This window comes from Neovison vison, chromosome 4 (assembly GCF_020171115.1).
Source record: "Neovison vison isolate M4711 chromosome 4, ASM_NN_V1, whole genome shotgun sequence".
Lineage (NCBI taxonomy): Eukaryota > Metazoa > Chordata > Mammalia > Carnivora > Mustelidae > Neogale > Neogale vison.
Genome location: NC_058094.1, coordinates 156927534 through 156948479, shown reverse-complemented (window position 1 = coordinate 156948479; position 20946 = coordinate 156927534). Strand labels below are relative to the sequence as shown.

Here is a 20946-nt window from a genome sequence, read left to right as displayed (position 1 = left end):
CACCAGCTTGTTCTAGTCTCCAGCCCAAGCAAATTCTCTACACCTTCTTCTTCTTTATTCTCCCAACCAACTTACTTTATCAACTCTTTTTTTTAGAAATTAAAAAAAATTTTCTTTCATCTTTATAGTCATATTCCATCCCTTCATTGCGTTTACCCTTATATATGTTTTTCATTCTTTAAAATTTTGGGAGGTAGTTTCTTCTAAGAGACCAAAATACTCCCAAAATTAAGTGGGTGACCCTGTTCTAGTCACCACTCTAATATATACATATATGTATGTGTATACATACACATACATACACACACATATTTTTTTAAATATTTTTTCTTTATTTGTTTTCTTTTTTAAATTTTTTTTTTTTCTGAACTTCTTTTCACCCTCTTTCTCCCACGATTTGGAGTCTCTTCTCATTTAGAATCTCTTCTGATTTGGTTAAAGCACATTTTTCCTGGGGTCTTTGCCATCCATTTAGTATTTTATTTGCTCCTTCATATATTCTTATCTGGACAAAATGACAAGGCAGAAAAACTCACCACACACAAAAAAAGAACAAGAGGTAGTACCAAAGGCTAGGGACCTAATCAATACAGACATGGATAATATGTCAGATCTAGAGTTCAGAATGACAATTCTCAATTTTCTAGCTGGGCTCGAAAAAGGCATGGAAGATATTAGAGAAATACTGTCGGGAGAAATAAAAGCCCTTTCTGGAGATATAAGAGAACTAAAATCTAACCAAGTTGAAATAAAAAAATCTATTAATGAGGTACAGTAAAAAGTGGAGTCTCTTACTGCTAGGATAAATGAGGCCAAAGAAAGAATTAGTGATATAGAAGACCAAATGACAGAGAATAAAGAAGCTGAGCAAAAGAGAGACAAACAACTACTGGACCACAGGGGAGAATTCAAGAGATAAGTGATACCATAAAACAAAACAACATTAGAATAATTGGGATTCCAGAAGAAGAAGAAAGAGAGAGGGGAGCAGAAGGTATATTGGAGAGAATTATTGTAGAGAATTTCCCTAATAAGGCAAAGGGAACAAGCATCAAAATCCAGCAGGTGCAGAGAATCCCCCTCAAAATCAATAAGAATAGGTTCACACCCCGTCATCTAATAGTAAAATTTAAAAGTCTTAGTGACAAAGAGAAAATCCTGAAGGCATCCTGGGAAAAGAAGTCTGTAACATACAAGGGGGTAAAAACATTAGATTGGCAGCGGACCTATCCACAGAGACCTGGCAGGCCAGAAAGAACTGGCATGATATATTCAGAGCACTAAACAAGAAAAACATGCAGCGAAGAATACTATATCCAGCTAGGCTATCATTGAAAATAGGAGAGATAAAAAGCCTCCAGGACAAACAAAAACTGAAAGAATTTGCAAACACCAAACCAGCTCTACAGGAAATATTGAAAGGGGCCCTCTAAGCAAAGAGACACCCTAAAAGTAGTAGACCAGAAAGGAACAGAGACAATATACAGTAACAGTCACTGTACAGGCAATACAATGGCACTAAATTCATATCACTCAATAGTTACCCTGAATGTAAATGGGTTAAAGCCCCAATCAAAAGACACAGGGTATCAGAATGGATGAAAACCCAAAACTCATCAATATGCTGCCTACCAGATACTCATTTTAGACCCAAAGACACCTCTGGATTTAAAGTAAAGGGGTGGAAAACAATTTACCATGCTAATGGACATCTAAGGAAAGCTGGGTTGGCAATCCTTATATCAGATCAATTATATGTTAAGCCAAAGACTATAATAAGAGATGAGGAAGGACACTATATCATACTGAAAGGGTCTGCCCAACAAGAAGATCTAACAATTTTAAATATCTATGTCCCTAATGTGGGATCAGCCAACTATATAAGCCAATTAATAATAAAATCAAAGAAACATATTGACAATAATACAATAATAGTAGGGGACTTTAACACTCCCCTCACTGAAATGGACAGACCATCCAAGTAAAAGATCAACAATCAACAAGGAAATAAAGGCCTTAAATGACAGACTGGACCAGATGGACATCACAGATATATTCAGAACATTCCATCCCAAAGCAACAGAATACACATTCTTCTCTAGGGCACATGGAACATTCTCCAGAATAGATCACATAAATCAGGTCTCAACTGGTATCAAAAGGTTGGGATCATTCCCTGCATATTTTCAGATACAATGCTCTGAAGCTAGAACTTAATCATAAGAGGAAATTTGGAAAGAACCCAAATACATGGAACTAAACAGCATCCTTCTAAAGAATGAATGGGACAACCAGGAAATTAAAGAAGAACTGAAAAAATTCATGGAAACAAATGATAATGAAAACACAACAGTTCAAAATCTGTGGGACACAGCAAGGCAGTCCTGAGAGGAAAATATATAGCGATACAAGCCTTTCTCAAGAAACAAGAAAGGTCTCAAATACACAACCTAATCCGACACCTAAAGGAGCTGGAGAAAAAACAACAAAGAAAGCCTAAACCCAGCAGGAGAAGAGAAATCATAAAGATCAGAGCAGAAATCAATGAAATAGAAACAAAAACAAAAAACAAGAAAAAAACTAATAGAACAAATCAATGAAACGAGGAGCTGGTTCTTTGAAAGAATTAATATGATTGATAAACCCCTGGTCAGACTTATCCAAAAGAAAAGAGAAAGGACCCAAATAGATAAAATCATGAATGAAAGAGAAGAGATCACAACCAACACCAAAGAAATACAAACAGTTATAAGATCATATTATGAGCAACTCTATGTCAACAAATTTGATAATCTGGAAGAAATGGATGCATTCTAGAAATGTATAAACTACCACAACTGAACCAGGAAGAAATAGAAAACCTGAACAGACCCATAACCAGTAAGAAGATTGAAACAGTCATCAAAAATCTCCAAACAAACAAAAGCCCAGGGCCAGATGGCTTCCCAGGGGAATTCTACCAAACATTTAAAGAAGAACTAATTCCTTTTCTCCTGAAACTGTTCCAAAAACTAGAAATAGAAGGAAAACCTCCAAACTCATTTTATAAGGCCTGCATCACCTTGATCCCAAAACCAGACAAGGATCCCATCAAAAAAGAGTATTACAGACCTATATCCTTGATGAAAACAGATGCAAAAATTCTCACCAAAATACTAGCCAATAGGATCCAACAGTACATTAAAATGACGTTAGTACATTAGAGTACACAAAGTACATTAAAAATCCCCCAAGTGGGATTTATTCCAGGGCTACAAGGTTGGTTCAACATCTACAAATCAATCAATGTGATACATTAATGAAAGAAAGAACAAGAACCATATGATGCTCTCAATAGATGCTGAAAAAGCATTTGACAAAGTGCAGCATCCCTTCCTGAACAAAACTCTTCAAAGTGTAGGGATAGAGGGCACATACCTCAATATTATCAAAGACATCTATGAAAAACCCACTGCAAATATCATTCTCAATGGAGAAAAACTGAGAGCCTTTCTGCTAAGGTCAGGAACACAGCAGGGATGTCCGTTATCACCACTGCAATTCAACATAGTACTAGAAGTCCTAGCCTCAGCAATCAGACAACAAAAAGAAATTAAAGGCATCCAAATTGGCAAAGAAGAAGTCAAACTATCACTTTTTGCAGATGATATGATACTATATGTGGAAAACCCAAAAGACTCCACTCCAAATCTGCTTGAACTTGTACAGGAATTCAGTCAAGTGTCAGAATATAAAATCAATGCACAGAAATCAGTTGCATTTCCTTACACCAACAACAAGACAGAAGAAAGAGAAATTAAGGAGTCAATCCCATTTACAATTGCACCCAAACCCGTAAGATACCTAGGAATAAACCTAACCAAAGAGGCAAAGAATCTATACTCAGAAAACTATAAAGTACTCATGAAAGACATTGAGGAAGACACAAAGAAATGGAAAAATGTTCTAGGCTCATAGATTGGAAGAACAAATATTGCGAAAATGTCTATGCTATCCAAAGCAACCTACACATTTAATGCAATCCCTATCAAAATCCCATCCACTTTTTTCAAAGAAATGGAAAAAATAATCCTAAAATTTATATGGTACCAGAAAAGACCTCGAATAGCCAAAAGAATATTGAAAAAGAAAGCCAAAGTTGGTGGCATCACAATTTTGGACTTCAAGCTCTATTACAAAGCTGTCATCATCAAGACAGTATGGTACTGGCACAAAAACAGACACATAGATCAATGGAACAGAATAGAGAGCCCAGAAGTAGACCCTCAACTCTATGGTAAACTAATCTCTGACAAAGCAGGAAGGAATGTCCAATGGAAAAAAGATTGCCTCTTCAACAAATGGTGCTGGGAAAATTGGACAGCCACAGGCAGAAAAATGAAATTGGACCATTTCCTTACACCACACATGAAAATAGACTCAAAATGGATGAAGGACCTCAATGTGAGAAAGGAATCCATCAAAATCCTTGAGGAGAACACAGGCAGCAACCTCTTCGACCTCAGCCACAGCAATGTCTTCCTAGGAACATCACCAAAGGCAAGGGAAGGAAGGGCAAAAATGAACTATTGGGACTTCATCAAGATCAAAAGCTTTTGCGCAGCAAAGAAAAGAGTCATCAAAACCAAAAGACAACTGACAGAATGGGAAAAGATATTTGCAAACGACATATCAGATAAAGGGCTAGTATCCAAAATCTATAAAGAGCTTAGCAAACTCAACAGCCAAAGAACAAATAATCCAATCAAGAAATGGGCAGAAGACATGAACAGACATTTCTGCAAAGAAGACATCCAGATGGCCAACGGACACATGAAAAAGTGCTCCACATCACTCGGCATCAGGGAAATACAAATCAAAACCACAATGAGTTACCACTTCACACCAGTCAGAACGGCTAAAATTAACAAGTCAGGAAATGACAGATACTGGCGAGGATGCGGAGAAAGGGGAACCCTCCTACACTGTTGGTGGGAATGCAAGCTGGTGCAACCACTCTGGGAAACAGCATGGAGGTTCCTCAAAAAGTTGAAAATATTACAACCCAGAAATTGCACTACTGGGTATTTACCCTAAAGATACAAATGTAGTGATCAGAAGGGGCATGTGCACCTGAATGTTTATAGCAGCAACATCCATAATAGCCAAACTGTAGAAAAACATAGATGTCCATTAACAGATGAATGGATAAAGAAGATGTGGTGTGTGTGTATGTGTACATATATATATATGTACACATACTATGCAGCCATTAAAAGAAATGAAATCTTGACTTTGTGACGACGTGGATGGAACTAGAGGGTATTATGCTTAGCAAAATAAGTCAAGCGTCTTAGCAAAATAAGTCAAGGAGAAAGACAACTGTCATGTGATCTCCCTGATATGAGGAAGTAGAGATGCAATGTTGGGGGTTCGGGGGGTAGGAAAAGAATAAATGAAACAAGATAGGATCGGGAGGTAGACAAACCATAAGAGACTCTTACGGTCACAAAACAAACTGATGGTGACTTGGGGGAGAGGGTTAGGGAGAGGGTGGAAGGGTTATGGACATTAGGGAGGGTATGTAATATGGTGAGTGCTGTGAAGTGTGTAAACCTGGTGATTCACAGACCTGTACCCCTGGGGCTAATAATACATTATATGTTTATAGAAAAAAAATTAGATGGGGCACCTGGGTGGCTCAGTGGGTTAAAGCCCCCGCCTTCAGCTCAGGTCATGATCCCAGGGTCCTGGGATTGAGTCCCGCATCGGGCTCTCTGCTCAGCAGGAAGCCTGCTTCTCCGTCTCTCTCTGCCTGCCTCTCTACCTACTTGTGATCTCTGTCTGTCAAATAAATAAATAAAATCTTAAAAAAAATTAGAAGACAGAATTCTGCAAATCTCCCAGAATGTTGACATAAACAGCAAGGCACTGAAAATAGTAAGAAAAATAAGGAATTTAGAAGATTCATTAGGGAATTCTAATATCCAAACAAGAGAATTTGAACAAGAAGAAAGAGAGCACATGAGGAAATTATCAAATATAGCACATGAGGAAATTATCAAATATACTATTAAAAAATTCCCAAAACAAATGATATGACTTTCTTAATTGAAATATTCCATGGAATGTCCTGCACAGTAATTGAAAATGACTCACACCAAAGTCACTGTAGGATGTTAGCATATTAGGAGTCTTTGGAACACTGTGTATGACCCTAATTCCCAGACTACACATGTGGCATTCCCTCTGCCTAGAATAGTCTCCCTCAGATAAATCAGTGGCTTCCTACATCTTCTAAGTTTTGCTTATTATTGTCTTTTCTTTAAGGTCTTCACTGAAATCAGGAATCACTGAATTCCTGATTTGTGAAATCACAAATCAGGAATGAGAGTAGAATAAACACATTTATTCTAATTAAAATTCTATTTGCCCAGAGCACTCCTTACACACTACATTCTTTAATTTTCCTCCAGAGCACATAGGTCTATTCAGTGTTTTATATATCTTATTATTTCTATCTCCCTTTTCTGTTTTTCTGCACTCACTACGATGTCAGCTCCACTAGGATGGAGATGATTGCATGGTTTTTTACTCCCCGTATATGGAATAGTGTTTGGCCCACAGCTGGCGGTAAATACATGTTTGCTATGAGAAGAAATGATGAAGAGACATGTCTGAAAGTTTTCAGAAAGAAAGGATTGGGACTGAAAATGGCACATCACTTTCAACTACAACATTAAAAGCTGAAACCTGATTGAAAAATAAGTCAGGAATGAGAGCAGAATAAACACATTTACATTTACTGATAGACATGGGCCCCCAGTTTTTACCTTGTGTATGTAGAAACCTTGTAGAGACTAGGCTCTACAAAAAGGAGGAAATAAGACATGGGAAGTCATGAGATCAAGGAAATGAGAAATACAATCTTGGAAAGAAGCAAAAGCAGTCACAGGACGAAGATAAAAAAACACAATAGCTGTGCAGCGGGAGTGGAGTGCAATCTACTTGGACGGCAGCCAAAAGACAGAGGAGTTTACCGCACATTTCTCTACAATAAGAAGGGGAAAAAAAAAAACAACAACTGATCTATTGCCCCATGTATCTAATGTTTTTTAAATCAAGACTTTGTTATTACATATGGTAGATAGTTCAGAGATAAATTAGTAATAGCCATTGACATAAAACTAAGCAAATATAAGACTTAGGCAATTTCTAACTCCAGGAGGAAAGAGCTGTATAAGAAAGAAAACATAATCACAAGGTAATCATAGCACCTATGAAGCTCCAATGAAAAACAATTTACATGTCACAATGATATAAATTCTAAGTATTGACTTAACAACACAATAAAATATAAATCTTTATGGAATGATAAGATATAAGTGAAAATGTGTGAAGGCAGAATAATATGTATAATACAATCACATTTTATGTTTACATTATATACAAAAGTTTATGATTCGATGTAAATGTTTAGAAACTTATCTAAAAAGATAGGGACCAAATTGTTTATACTTTAACTTACTGTTTTCTACTTCTGTGATCTTTAATTTTTGTTGTTTTTTTTTGTTTGTTTGGGTTTTTTTTTTGTTTGTTTATTTATTTTAGAGAGAGTAGGTGGGGGAGGGACAGAGACAAAGGGAGAGAGAGTCTTATGTAAACTCCATGGTGAGTGTCGAACCCCACATGGGGCTTGATCTTATGACCCTGCGATCACGAGCTGAGCCAAAACCAAAAGTCAGGTGCTTAACCAATTTTACTATCCAGACCCCCATTTTTTATTTTTTTTTTAAATTTTATTTATTTATTTGACAGAGAGATCACAAGTAGGCAGAGAGGCAGGCAGAGAGAGAGGGAGGAAGCAGGCTCCCCACTAAGCAAAGAGCCCGATGCGGGGCTCGATCCCACGTCTCTGGGATCATGACCCAAGCTAAAGGCAGAGGCTTTAACCCACTGAGCCACCCAGGCACCCCTTCATTTTTAATTTTTGATATAAATAAATATTCATGGATACCTGTGAGACTCAATTGGTTAAATGCCTGCCTTTGGCTCAGGTCATGATCTCAGGGTCCTTAGACTGAGTCCTGTTGCAGGCTTTCTGCTCAGTAGGGAGTCTGCTCTTTCCTCTTCCTCTGCCCCTCCTCCCTGCTTGTGCTCTCTCTCTCTTTCTCAAATAAATAAGTAAAATTAAAAAAAAAATTCTTAAAAAAATAAATAAACAAGTATTCAAGCATTCCCTTTAGAAATTAAATTTTGTGTGAAATACAAATCCAAAACCACAATTTTAATTTTTACATAGTAGTCCACTCTGTATGTATCATAATTTAGCCATTTTTTTTCATTGTATATTTAGAATGCTTCCAGTATTTTTCTATTTTAAACATCCTTATGCATAAATATTGAAATTCATTTGGTTATTTTTCTAGAATACATGCCAGATGGAATTGTTGATAGAAAATTCCCATTTTAAAGCTTTTGATAAATAATCCGAACTGAACTTCAAAAGACTAAAACACTCTATATCCTCACAAGGATTGTTTGACAGTATTTATTTTCTCACATCTTGTCAACAGAGGGTAGTAACATTCTTTTATCATATTTGACAACCTTAAAAAAAAACCTCTCCAAGTTTGTGTTTAGTTGATTATTAGTGATGTAGACCATGTGTTCATGTGTTTCAAGGCACTGACAATCTTTTGAACGCACCCTTTCTCACACTTTCTCTCATTGTCACTGGTACAGTGGGTCTGATCATCTCTCGTGGGTCTTAGCCTCATATCTGATCACAGAGCTAAGCTCTCTCCTTCTGTACCATCCCTTAAACTGCTTCTAGGTTTATTTTGCTAAATCACAAATCTGATCGTTTCATTTGCTTGCTTAGAAGCCCTTGAAGACTAGCAATTTTCTACAGAATAACATCTAAAATTCTTAAAGGGGCACACCACATCAGCATTTATATGAGCTCAAATATTTTCTAAATTATAAAAAGGGTTTTTCATGACAACATTTTTTCAGTAATTACAAATAACTTGGGACTGGGGGGGGGTTCCCATCTTGTTTACTACAACATTTACCTTTCTCTATTTAATAAGTGATTAAGGAGTGACATCACCAAGATGGTAATTAAAGTTGTTCCTGATTTTCCTCCCCTTTACAAGAAGAACAGTTAGTAACTATTTAAAAACAAGATGCCACAAAGAGAATCCTGTAAAATAGGAGTGAGGATGAAGCACCCTCCACACCTCAGAGACCAAGCTGACCACATTAGAAGAGGAAGAGAAGCAGCTACACCTTGACTATATGCCCCTCCCCCAGTCCAGTGTAGCACCACGTGGAGAGATCTCCCCTGAGCCTCTGGTTCCTCCAAGGGGGAAGGAGAACCTGGGAGGGACAACCAGCACCCACAGCATTACTGGTCACTAATGAGAGCCCCAAATCTGGCCCTGCAGGTACTGCAGGGGAATGTGTGGGGTCAGCTACTGGGAATGTGGGAGGGGCTTGCAACAACCAGCACATAAGTCTTGGCGGACCCAGTTGAAATACCCAAAACTAGAGGCTTTGATCATTTATAGAACGAGCTCAGGGGTATAATGTGGCCAGGGAACTCTGCGGGGTGCAAGTCTCCCTGATGTGCATCCTCAAAATGCAGAATTTTGCTGGTCCTAGACCTGGTTTGCCCAATTCAGGCAGGGAACTGAGTCACATCCTCACTGTTTGTACAGAGTGTCTCCAGGCTCCACCCGACCACAGGGAATGGCCACAACTCCCTGACACTGTACGGACAGCCCAGTGATGCTTGAGCAGAGGTGTGTGGCCAGAGTGGATAGCCCCCAGATCAGGACATACAGGCAGAGGGATTAATTCATAGCCAAGGCTGAGGATGCTCCCTGCTCTTCTCATTGGGAAAGCTTGTTCAAGAAATTTAGAGTTGCCTGAAGCAAGCCCTTCCCTGCCCACCCAGGGAAGGGCGCTGTGACACAATTCTACTGCTAGAAGAAAACAGGAGGAAAGCTCCTTGACACGGCTTTTGGCAATGATTTCTTTGATATGACACCAAAAATACATGCAGCAAAATAAATGAATAAATAAATATGTAAGTAAATAAGTAAGTGGGACTAAATGACACTAAAGTACTTCTGCACAGCAAAAGAAACGATCAACAAAGTGAAAAACAACCTATGGAATGGTAAAAAATATTTGCAAACCATATATCTGATAAAAGGTTAATATCCAAAATATATAAAGAACTGATACAACTCAATAGCAAAAGAATCCAAATAACTCAATTTAAAAGTGCACCAATGGGCACCCTAGTGGCTCCGTTGATTGAGTGTCTGCCTTCAGCTCAGGTCATGATCTCTGGGTGCTGGGATCAAGTCCCAAGTCAGGTTTCCTGCCCAGCAGGGAGCCTGCTTCTCTTTCTCTCCCTCTGCCTCTCCCCTACTCATTCTCTTTCTCTCTCTCTCTCTAATAAATAAATTTAAAAAATAATGCACCAAGGACCTGACTAGACCTTTTTCCAAAGAACGTATGCAAAAGTCTCAACATCCTTAGATAGTAGGGAAATGTAGATTAAAACCACAGTGAGATACCATCTTATGTCTGTTAAAATGTCCATCATCAAAAAGACAAGAGGTAACAAATGCTGGTATGGATGTAGAGAAAAGCAAACCTTTGTACACAGTTGGTGGAACTGTAAATTGTTATAGCCACTAAGAAAAACAGAGTGGAGGATCCTTAAAAAGTTAAAAATAACACTACCATATGACCCAGCAATGCCAGGTCAGGAACAATATATTAAAAAACACAAAATCAAAAGATAACTGCACTCCCAAGATCATAGAAGTATTATTTATAATAGTCAAGACACAGATACAACTTAAATATCCATGGACATTACGTAATGGAATATTATTTTGGCACAAAAATGAGAAAATCCTACCACTTCTGATGTGGATGAAATTTGAAGGTATTACACTAAGTGAAATAAGTCAGAAAAAGACAAATATTGTATGATCTCACTTACATGTTAAATCTGGAAGCTAGAAAGATAGAAGAAAGGAAGGAAGTTAAGAAAGATAGATCAGAGTTGCAGTTACCAGATGTGGAACAGGGGGAGAGGAGATTGGAGGAAGATGGTCGAGAGGTATAAAAGTTATAAGATAAATAGGTACTAGAGATGTAATGTACATGATAACTATAGCTAACGCTGCTATACAATACATAGAAAAGCTGTTAATAGGGGCATCTGGGTGGCTCAGCGGGTTAAAGACTCTGCCTTCAACTCAGGTCATGATCCCAGGGTCCTGGAATTGAGCCCCGCATCAGGGGGGGTCTCTGCTCAGCAGGGAGACTGCTTCCTGCCTCTCTGCCTACTTGTGATCTCTATCAAATAAATAAATAAAATCTTTAAAAAAAAGAAAGAAAGAAAAACTGCTTAAAGAGTAAATACTAGGAGTTCTCATCATAAAGAGAAATTTTTTCCTCCTGCAATCATTTCACAATATATGTAAATCAAACCGTCATGCTATATACCATAAATTTACACATTAATATATGTCAATTATTTCTCAATAAGACTGGAAAAAAGGAAGTAATTAATCAATGGTGGATGAATATACTAACGTAGGTGAGGGGGCATGGTCAATTAGAGGAAATTATTCTGTTATTCATTCTTTTTAAAACATATTTATAAAATCATTACTATTGGGGTGCCTGGGTGGCTCTACCTTTAATTGTCTGCCTTTGGCTCAAGTCATGATCCCAGGGTCCTTGGGGTCCTTGGGGTCATTGGGATCCTTGGATTGAGCCCCACGTCGGGCTCCCTGTTCAGTGAGAAGCCTGTTTCTCCCTCTCTCACTCCTTCTACTTGTGCTCCCTCTCTCACTGTGTCTCTTTTGGTCAAATAAATAAAATCTTAGGAAAAAAAAATCATTACTATGTGCCAGACACAGCTCTACTTTTGAGAGAGACAGAGGTACGTGGCCAATAGAACCAACAGTCCTCTGTTAATCTCTTTGTGGAATTAATGGCAAGGAAGAGGGGAGAGGGTTAAAAAAGTCAAAAGGAAAAAAAAATTGTTTTTACAGAGTAATAAGCAATGGTGTGCTGATATACCAACACTCTGGAAAAATGAAACAAAACCCAACAAGCGCTGTTTGTAGCGCCTGGAGATTTCCCAACACACACCATGGCTGATTTCAAGCTACTAAGCTTTAAGGACCACCTCACAGACTTCTTATATGTGGAACAAGTGACTCTGGAGACCCAGCCTAAGTCCAGCCCGACCACCACTGAGTGCCGACAAGGTATTAAGACTTGGAGAACTGACAACTGACCACTTGAGGTAGGGCACGAAGGAGAGATCCCTCAGAGAAGGGGACACTGAGATACCAACAAACACAGAAGAAGAACCAGGAAGTTGAGGGTCAGATGGAAGAGTACTGCAGAGAGATATATGCCAAATGCCTTAAGGCAGGAAAGTACTTGGCACACCTAGGATACAGAAAGAGCCAAAATATAGATTTTTAATTTATGTTTCCGTCAGGAGACAACCTTAACATCAAAAAGCCTCTTAGCCAGGGTGAGAGCAGCATTTTAGCAACACTGACTGATGAGTCGGAACCTAAGATCAGCTCTGGGTCTTTTGTAATTTTTTTGCTGATGGAGTTTCCAGTTGCTGCTGGCTGATTTCCAGGGGGTGGGCAGTGGGGGGCAGCAAGGAATATATAGACCAGAAACCTGGGTTTATAGAACGCAAAATATAAATGGAAGTAAGTAGTATTTAATTTTACCAACAAATATGTTTCTGAGAATTTCCATTCTAGTTGGTTGAGTTTATATTTCTTCAATCTTGCCAATCCTACAAATTAACCAGACCTTGAAGTTTTGTGGATACATTAAGAGAGCTAGTAACTTAAACATACTATGCTGAAATATATTATCAGGCCAATTTGGGCAGTATCTGGAGAAAATATAAATCTTATTGTAAGAACAAAGCAAGGTATAATTGGACTGAATTTCTCTAGCAGTTGTGGGTGTTTTTTCCTCTCGGAGACAAGATAGCAAGGATGACTCTGTTCTGTTATTTTATCCTGTGCAGGTAGAGCTGGGGAGAATCCAAAACAATATTTTAAGAATGAATCAGTTGGAGTTCAAATTCAGGTTTGACAAGTGAACAGCTCCTCCTGAGTGAAAATAAATCCAATTGTGAAGCAAACGAAGATTAGGAGGATTAAATGTCACATGTGGAGGATCTAAAGTGGATTTGTTTTTTATTATTGAGGATATTTTTATGGGTTATTTGTATGGGGATCAGGCTTCTTTGTTTTTTTTTTTTCCTAAATTGAGATGGGCCAGGATATCTCTGGGGCAGGAGAGATTTTTGCTGCATGTGAAGACATGTGGTTTTCATTTCCATATTACACACTTGCAGCTCACTATCTTGAGAAAGGAATTATGACTTGTAGAGAGTCTCACAAGGAATTAGTTGTTATTAACATGTTAGTTATATTAATAGTTACATCACTGTCTTCCTCCAAGTGAGTGTAATTTGTATATATATTCAAATTGTTTAGTGGCAATGTTCAATATTTACATGGAGCTATAAGAAGTTCAAAGCAATAGTGAATACAACTGAGTTATTTCCAAAAATGTGAGTTCTATGAGAGTTGGGCTGTCAAAGCTAGAAACTAATTTTCCCCTTGTTGAATAAATAATAAAAAATCAGCTTTTTTACTGATGAGCTATCCTTCTCTACCAATAATACCAAGAAATATCTTAATTTTTGATCAAATTATAGAAAAATAATATAAGATGCCCAATGGAATTAATGAAAAGCTACGAATCTCAGACTATTTTACTTTATTCTTTAAAATTATGTATTGACTTACTTCTCTAGACTTACAATATAGCTCTGAATAATAATAATATTTATAATAAAATAACACATGATACCGCTATTTAGATATAAGACAATATAAAAGCTTTAGAAATCACTTACTAAACTGAAAGATCCTAAATAATTATAAGAATTCAGATTCCCCTGTTTCCAGCTCTCTGCTGTTCTATTAATGAATGACAGAATTAATTTCATGTGAATTTAGATTCACTTCAGAGTATACCCAAAAGACCTTCTTGTTGGAAGTTCAACAGAAGAGGCCAGATATTTTGTCTGAATCCACATGGAAAATAAAATTATAGAAGCTATTCATATTACTCAGGCCAAAAAATACTCTCAGCCAAATCCTCACCACTATCATTATAATCATCCTCACAATCAAGAGGAGCCCTTACTGAAGCAAGAAGCAAATAGACATATTTAGCTTTGGAATTAAAAAAAAAAAAAAAGAGAGAGACTTGCATGTTTTACTTTAGTGCATACTTCCTTTTTCTGTACATAAAATTCAGTTTCATTTAAAAGGGAAATTGTAAACTCAGCTTCATTTAAAATTCAAGTTATTGTCAAAATTTTGGGCTAAAAGAAATCTTCAGATAAAAGTGTTTCAACATTACCGAAGAAAGCAGTCTTCTAAGGTCTACCACAAATTTAATTATTCCATTGTTTTCCAAAGTGGGCAGCTTGGACAAAATTCTGCACAATGTTAATAGATTTTGATCAAAGAGAATTTGGAAAATGCTGTTAAATCCGCTTACCATGAGACTTCAGCTCTTTGAATATCCAGATATAAATTGTCAGTCTATTCATTAAATACGCAGGAGCATATGTTGAAATACAGCCACGAAATGGGAGGGCATCCCAGGCAGTGGGAAGATTATGAGCCAAGATGAGCAGGTGGGAAAGCATAAGGCATCTTTTGAGAAACTGTAGGGAAATTCTGGAGTTGCAGGAATAAATCTGGAAATGGAAGGAAGAGCCAGACTATGGACGTTTTGAATTGACAGACTAAGTAGCTCAGACTTTTGAAAAAGTCAATCATCACACATTGAATGTGGTAGTTTAGGAAGATTAATTCAGCCATTAAGTGGATAGCCTGGTTTGGAGGAGGGAAAATACTGGAGGTGGGGAGTCCAGTTCAAAGGTCCTAGCAGATTCAACAGTGAGATTAATCATGAATGGTGAAAAGAGATTGCAAAATGAAGAATGAGAGCAAGATCTATTGCAAAAGAAGAATGAGAGAAATGAAATACAGTTTCAAAGATTTTTAAAGAGCTCCTCATGATAATGACGGTGACTTTAGTGGTCATAGTGAATCTTTGGCAGTTTCTCTGTGCTCGGGTCATGCTTTATAAATGCCATATGTCCTGATAGAGGTTTTCTATCAGAGAGGCCCTACCATCCTTGACTGTGGTTGATTTCTATTCATTCTTTAAAAATTCCAGCTCACTTCTCTTCTCTTCTTTCTTAAATCAGTTTTGTAGGTTTTCTTGGTATCTTAGGTATGTAATTTCTAGAACACTTAAATCAATGTATTTTAAAGATGGGTTGACAGGTCTGTCTCCCCAGTTAGAATGCAGGCTCCCGGAAGTCAGAGACCAAATTGGCCCATTTTTCACAAGTAGCACAATAGCACACATATGAAACTCAATCACTGTTTGGTGAAGGAACATACCAAGGAATATTAAAATGCTGGTAAACCTACAGAAAAAGCAAGCAAGCAAGCAAGCAAGCAGGCAGGCACAGATAAAATAAAAGAATTGAGGAAGGTGGTTTTTTCAACATGTTGGAAAACCAATGGAAATAAGACCGAAGAAATTAATAAAAAGGGAAAGTGATCAGGCAGAATTTCAGAGTATAAGGGAGGCTATGGCACATCGGTCAGATGTGGAGAATTTATCCCCTTCATAGTCCAAATACTTTCGGCAGTTTGAAAAGATGCCCTGTGCTCTTCTATTTCCTTGCCTTCAAGTCTTGTGTTTCCACATGAAGGATGCCATCCCATCCCATCCCATCCCAAAGACTTAAGCATGTTTATGTACAGATCAACTGTAGCTATCCCATGAGAACCTTCTCTGGTTATTTATATGCTATATCTACATATACGGAGAATTTGTATTTATGCGGCCTAAGACCACCTACATAAAATCCTCTGGGAGTGATTCTTATAGGGAATTATAGGGATTTCTCTTTATAAATATAGTTTATCTAATAGATGACAAGAAGATGATAGAATTAGAATCATCATTTTACAACTCCAAATGAAGTAAGGGATTTAAACAAATGATCATCTATGACTACAGAAACCATTAGTGGAAAAATGTAAGTGATGTACTTGATGGGTGGATCACACTGGTAGCATCTAAACCCATTTCCCAAACTTACAGTCCTAAAAATAGAGACAACTAGACATCATATGCCTCTTTATGGAAGGATACAAAATGCCTTGTGATATATTTTTGCCAAGGAAAAAAATATGAACTGGAATTTGTTCAGATCTCTCTGTGTAACAATCAGTTTAAAAGAAATACAGAAGACAGAGAAAATGAAAAAAGACAACACTGGCTTACATTCAGCAAAACCCAGTTTTTTCAGCAGATAAATTGCAAGAGGTCAAATGTAAAGAGGGACTAGAAAACCTATAGTTTAAACATATATTAAAAGAAACTTAAAGACATGTCAACCAAAAGTGTGGATGTTTTTGGAGCCTGATTTTAAGAAACCCAAATTTAAAAATAATTTATGAGACAACTAAAGAAACACAATCACCAACTGATATGAAGATACTACTGTTACTTTTTAGGTCTGATAGCAGATATGTTGTGTAAGCGCCATTGTCCATCTTGAAACAAGTTTAGGCAAAATAACATGACATCTAGAATTTACTTCAAAATAATACATGGTGGTGGGGGGGGTGCAGGGTGGGGGCAGAAAAGAGATCGGAGTTGGAGTTGGATCATAGCCTCATACTTCAGTTTTAAATATCCTTGGAAAATTCCATGTTGTATGATTTTAAAATGCAAGTCCTTGGGCCCCCACAGAACTATTGAATTACAATTCCCAAATGAGAGTCTGGGCATCTGTGTTATTAAGTTCCAAAGTGATTACGATCCACAGTAAGAGTTAGGAACCACAGTCCTAAAACAGTTTATCCCATGTCCTTCCTCTTGTCTGTGAAATATGACCAGTTATAGGTACACGCTATGTCTTTAAAGATAGAAACCGATTTCTTGCATCTCTCAAGGCCAAATATTTTGGATGCAGTCATAAATACTGGCAATGTTAGTCAAAATATTTATTGTTGTTTACTCTGAATAAATATTTTAGGTCTAGATTATACAAGACTTACCCACACATTCCAAGATATTAGGTCCGTTCAGCATCAGGAGTGTGCACCTCCTCATAGCTGTTAGCAATAATCCTCTGACCAGGTGGGACTTCTGTCTTAGGTGTATTTAACACTCCCAATTTATAAGTGGCCAATATCTCCACACCTCATGCAACAAGGTTAAAAATCTAACAGGATAAGATTAACAGCCTCCTCTTTCATGGAGAGTTGGAAATAGAGAATATTAGCAGCCATGTATAAAATATCTAAACTGATTATGTATATATATGATCTCTTTAGAGGAAGGAATGAAGCATTGCTATCTGAATTACCTCTCAACTTAGCCTCTCTGAAATTTTGTTCATTTGTTCATTTGCAGTGGTTCATCTGTAAAGTAACAATTTTGACTCTCTTAGAAGGGTATTCTTAATTACTTTTTCCACAGTCCTAGGATTCCCTAAACTTCAGAAGTTTTGAAAGAGTCCTGTAATCGATTCTGCTCAGTGTTCTGGTTATGCCACTGACTACTAAGTTGGTTTTAAATAGGACACTCTTTTTACGGGGTTCAGTTTTCCCCATATGTATAATTCTCAAATAAGTATCAGTCTACTTTTAGATCATCTTTAAATTCACCTACAGGTTTATGATAGTTCTAGGAAAAAATATTTCACCTAACCTTTAAACAGAAAACAACCTTTCAAGAAAAATAATAAATAAATAAATAAATAGTTTCACCTCTGTATCTTAGAAGACAGTAAATAAGACAATAAATAAGTAAAATACGTACATTCTATTCTGCAGGTAGAAATCTAGGAATGGGAAGGATTTCCCCCCACTTTGGCTTACCTGCTTATGAGCGTGATCGTAAGAATTAATATGATTGTCAAACTCCTGGTGCTTGTGATACTGCTTGTCACATAATTCACAGTAAAAGTTTGCCTTTACATCTTCCAAGGCTTTTGCTGTAGACTTCTCCTTTTCTGGAAAATCCTTTAAAGAAGGCAAACAGGTTGGTTATATTTCTCTCTAATAGCATAACCAGATCTCATATTCATCAAGTTGTTATTCAATTTTTCTGTGACTAAAAGAATACGGTGAGGCTCATCAGTGTTTGGAAATTCATGGCACTCTGGAAATAACTTTCAGTTCAGCCTTATTCCTAACTTATCAACAAACACATAATGAATTCTCTCAAAGAAGCAGAACACTGGGGCATCTGCATGGCTCAGTCGCTTATGCGACTGCTGTTTTGGGCTCAGGTCATGATCTCATGAGTCATGGGATCGAGCCCCACGTTTGGGCTCCCCATTTAGGGACAGTGTGCTTGAAAATTCTCTCCTTCTGCCACTCTCCCAACTTGCATACTTGTACACTCTCCTCACCTCTCTCTCAAATAAATAAATAAATCTTAAAAAAAAAGACAAAAACCCCCACAACTGCAGTCTGATCATTCTCTTCCATTTTCAGGTTGTGGTTCTGCTGACCCACCACCATTTCCTCTGCCAGTCCAATGACCAATCTCAAACACAGGCTGCCACTATATCCTTGGAGCACCTATTACTATGAGCTCTCTTTACTGTAATATTTAGTAGTGACATTGAGTACATTATTTTATATCCTTCCTCTAGTGCTTCATGTATTTTAGCCTCACTGAAATTTTCAGTGTTGGGACTTGCTATTCTCAGCATACAAAGTCTATTCCCCCTAGTTAAATTAGTGAGCTCTTACTCCTTTGCCAACACCAGCTCTTTGTTCCCTCTGGAACGCTTTCCCATGATTTTACCAGGAGGACGAAGCTTCCTTAAGCTTTTTGCTTGTTACCAAACACATCTATGACCATTCATAAACATTTCTTCTTCTAATAATACCCCACATATTTCTGTATTCTGCACAATGCTGTCTTCAGCCAACTGATCTATTTACTCCATACAGTCTCCATGGGTGACCCTCATTCACACTACAGCTAGGTTCTTATTTATCTGTGGACTCTAACTCCAGGATAAGCTTCTTCTATAAGCTTCAGTTCATGCTAAGTGCTGCCAATGGGTTTGCCACATATTTTTCAAAACTATTATCCTTACAATTATGACTATGCTCTATCTCAAAGAGAGTTTTGGCCACATCATTCCTCTGCTTAAACTCCTCCTGAGCAGGAGAGAATATAATCACAGGTATTATAATAGCATTGTATGGTGGCAGATAGCAGCTATACTTGTGGTGAGCACATATATAGAGATGTTGAATCGCTATGTTGTACAACTGAAACTAACCTAACATTGGGTATCAGTTATACTTCAATTAAAAAATAAATAATAATATAATCCTCTTGAATTCTCTCATTGCTTATAGAATAATAGTGATGAACTACTAAGCATAAACTATGTGTCAGGTATTAAGTATGTGATGAACTGTTTCATTTATTATTTCATTTATTCATTTATTATAAATTATTTCATTTATTATTCATTTATTCCTCACATGAAACTTATAAAATAAGTTCTTTCTTTAAAAAACTTGTAAGTTCTTTAAAAAGAGTTCTTTTTTAATTTACAATTTACAGATCTACTAATCAGCACTTAGAATCACACAGTTGTGGTCACTGAGTTAATAGGAGAGGGAATTTGAACTCAAATAACCTATGCCTAGCTCCCTTGTTAAGAAATAGCTGTGCTTTACCATCTGCCTTAAGGTCAGTCCTCCTGATGCACTATACAAACTCCCTCCTACCTCATCACTGTCATATTGTATCAATCCATGCTCCCATATTATCTCCTCTACTTCTATCACTAGACATGTTTCATGATATTAACTCATCTGTTTTCATGTCTATAGATCCTCTGAGGGCAGGAATTGTTTTATCCATTTTTGTGTCCACAACGTCAAAATACTGTCGAGCACAGAGTTACCTATATATATTACAAATACGTATTACAAAAATTAATGGTTAACAGTAGCTCACATGTTCCTGTCTCCCATCATTCTGCAAGTTCTCCATTATCCCCATATCTAAATATAAGAATGACTGGCACATAGAGAATATTAAGTAAATATGCATAAAAAATGAATGGACAAAATAAAGGATAGATTTTAACTCTGTTTCTCTAAAATGACTAACCCTCTACAGAAAGAAATCAGGCCATAAACTTAAATGTCAGGGCCACTGCAGACCAGATAAGAAAGCAAGCACAGGGAAGAGGGGCAGATTATCACAGGGCTGGGTGAAATGATGCAGCAATTAATTTGGACAGGGGAACATGATGATTCAAGCCCAAATATAAGATGCTAACACGGGGCACCTGGGTGGCTCAGTGGGTTAAGCTGCTGCCTTCAGCTCGGGTCATGATCTCAGGGTCCTGGGATCGAGTCCCACATCGGGCTCTCTGCTCAGCAGGGAGCCTGCTTCCTCCTCTCTCTCTGCCTGCCTCTCTGCCTACTTGTGATCTCTCTCTGTCAAATAAATAAATAAAATCTTAAAAAAAAAAAAAGAAAGAAAAATGCTAACACACATGGCATCAAGGCAGAAAGGACATGAGTACCATTAGCAAACAACAAAACTATACCAAACATCTACATTGCCTATCTAAGAGAATTAAAGCAGGAATTTGGTAATATTATTGGCTGATGGTGGAATAAAAAACTACTGACAGGATATAATCAGTAATGAGAATGTGGGCTTCAATATAAGGACAAAAACACAGTTGCTCAAATAATTGAAATAATGGCTTGTCAATGTCGTCAC

The 20946-nt window shown here is 37.4% G+C and overlaps 1 protein-coding gene across 1 annotated transcript in view; it reads right to left on the bottom strand.

Moving 5' to 3' along the window:
• The window catches only part of ZNF804B (zinc finger protein 804B), a 516087-nt gene that overhangs the window by 92143 nt on the left and 402998 nt on the right, over window positions 1-20946 (bottom strand). Inside the window, exon 2 of the mRNA XM_044245978.1 lies at window positions 18054-18197. Coding sequence (XP_044101913.1) covers window positions 18054-18197 — 144 coding nt within the window. The remainder of the gene's footprint in view (window positions 1-18053; window positions 18198-20946) is intronic.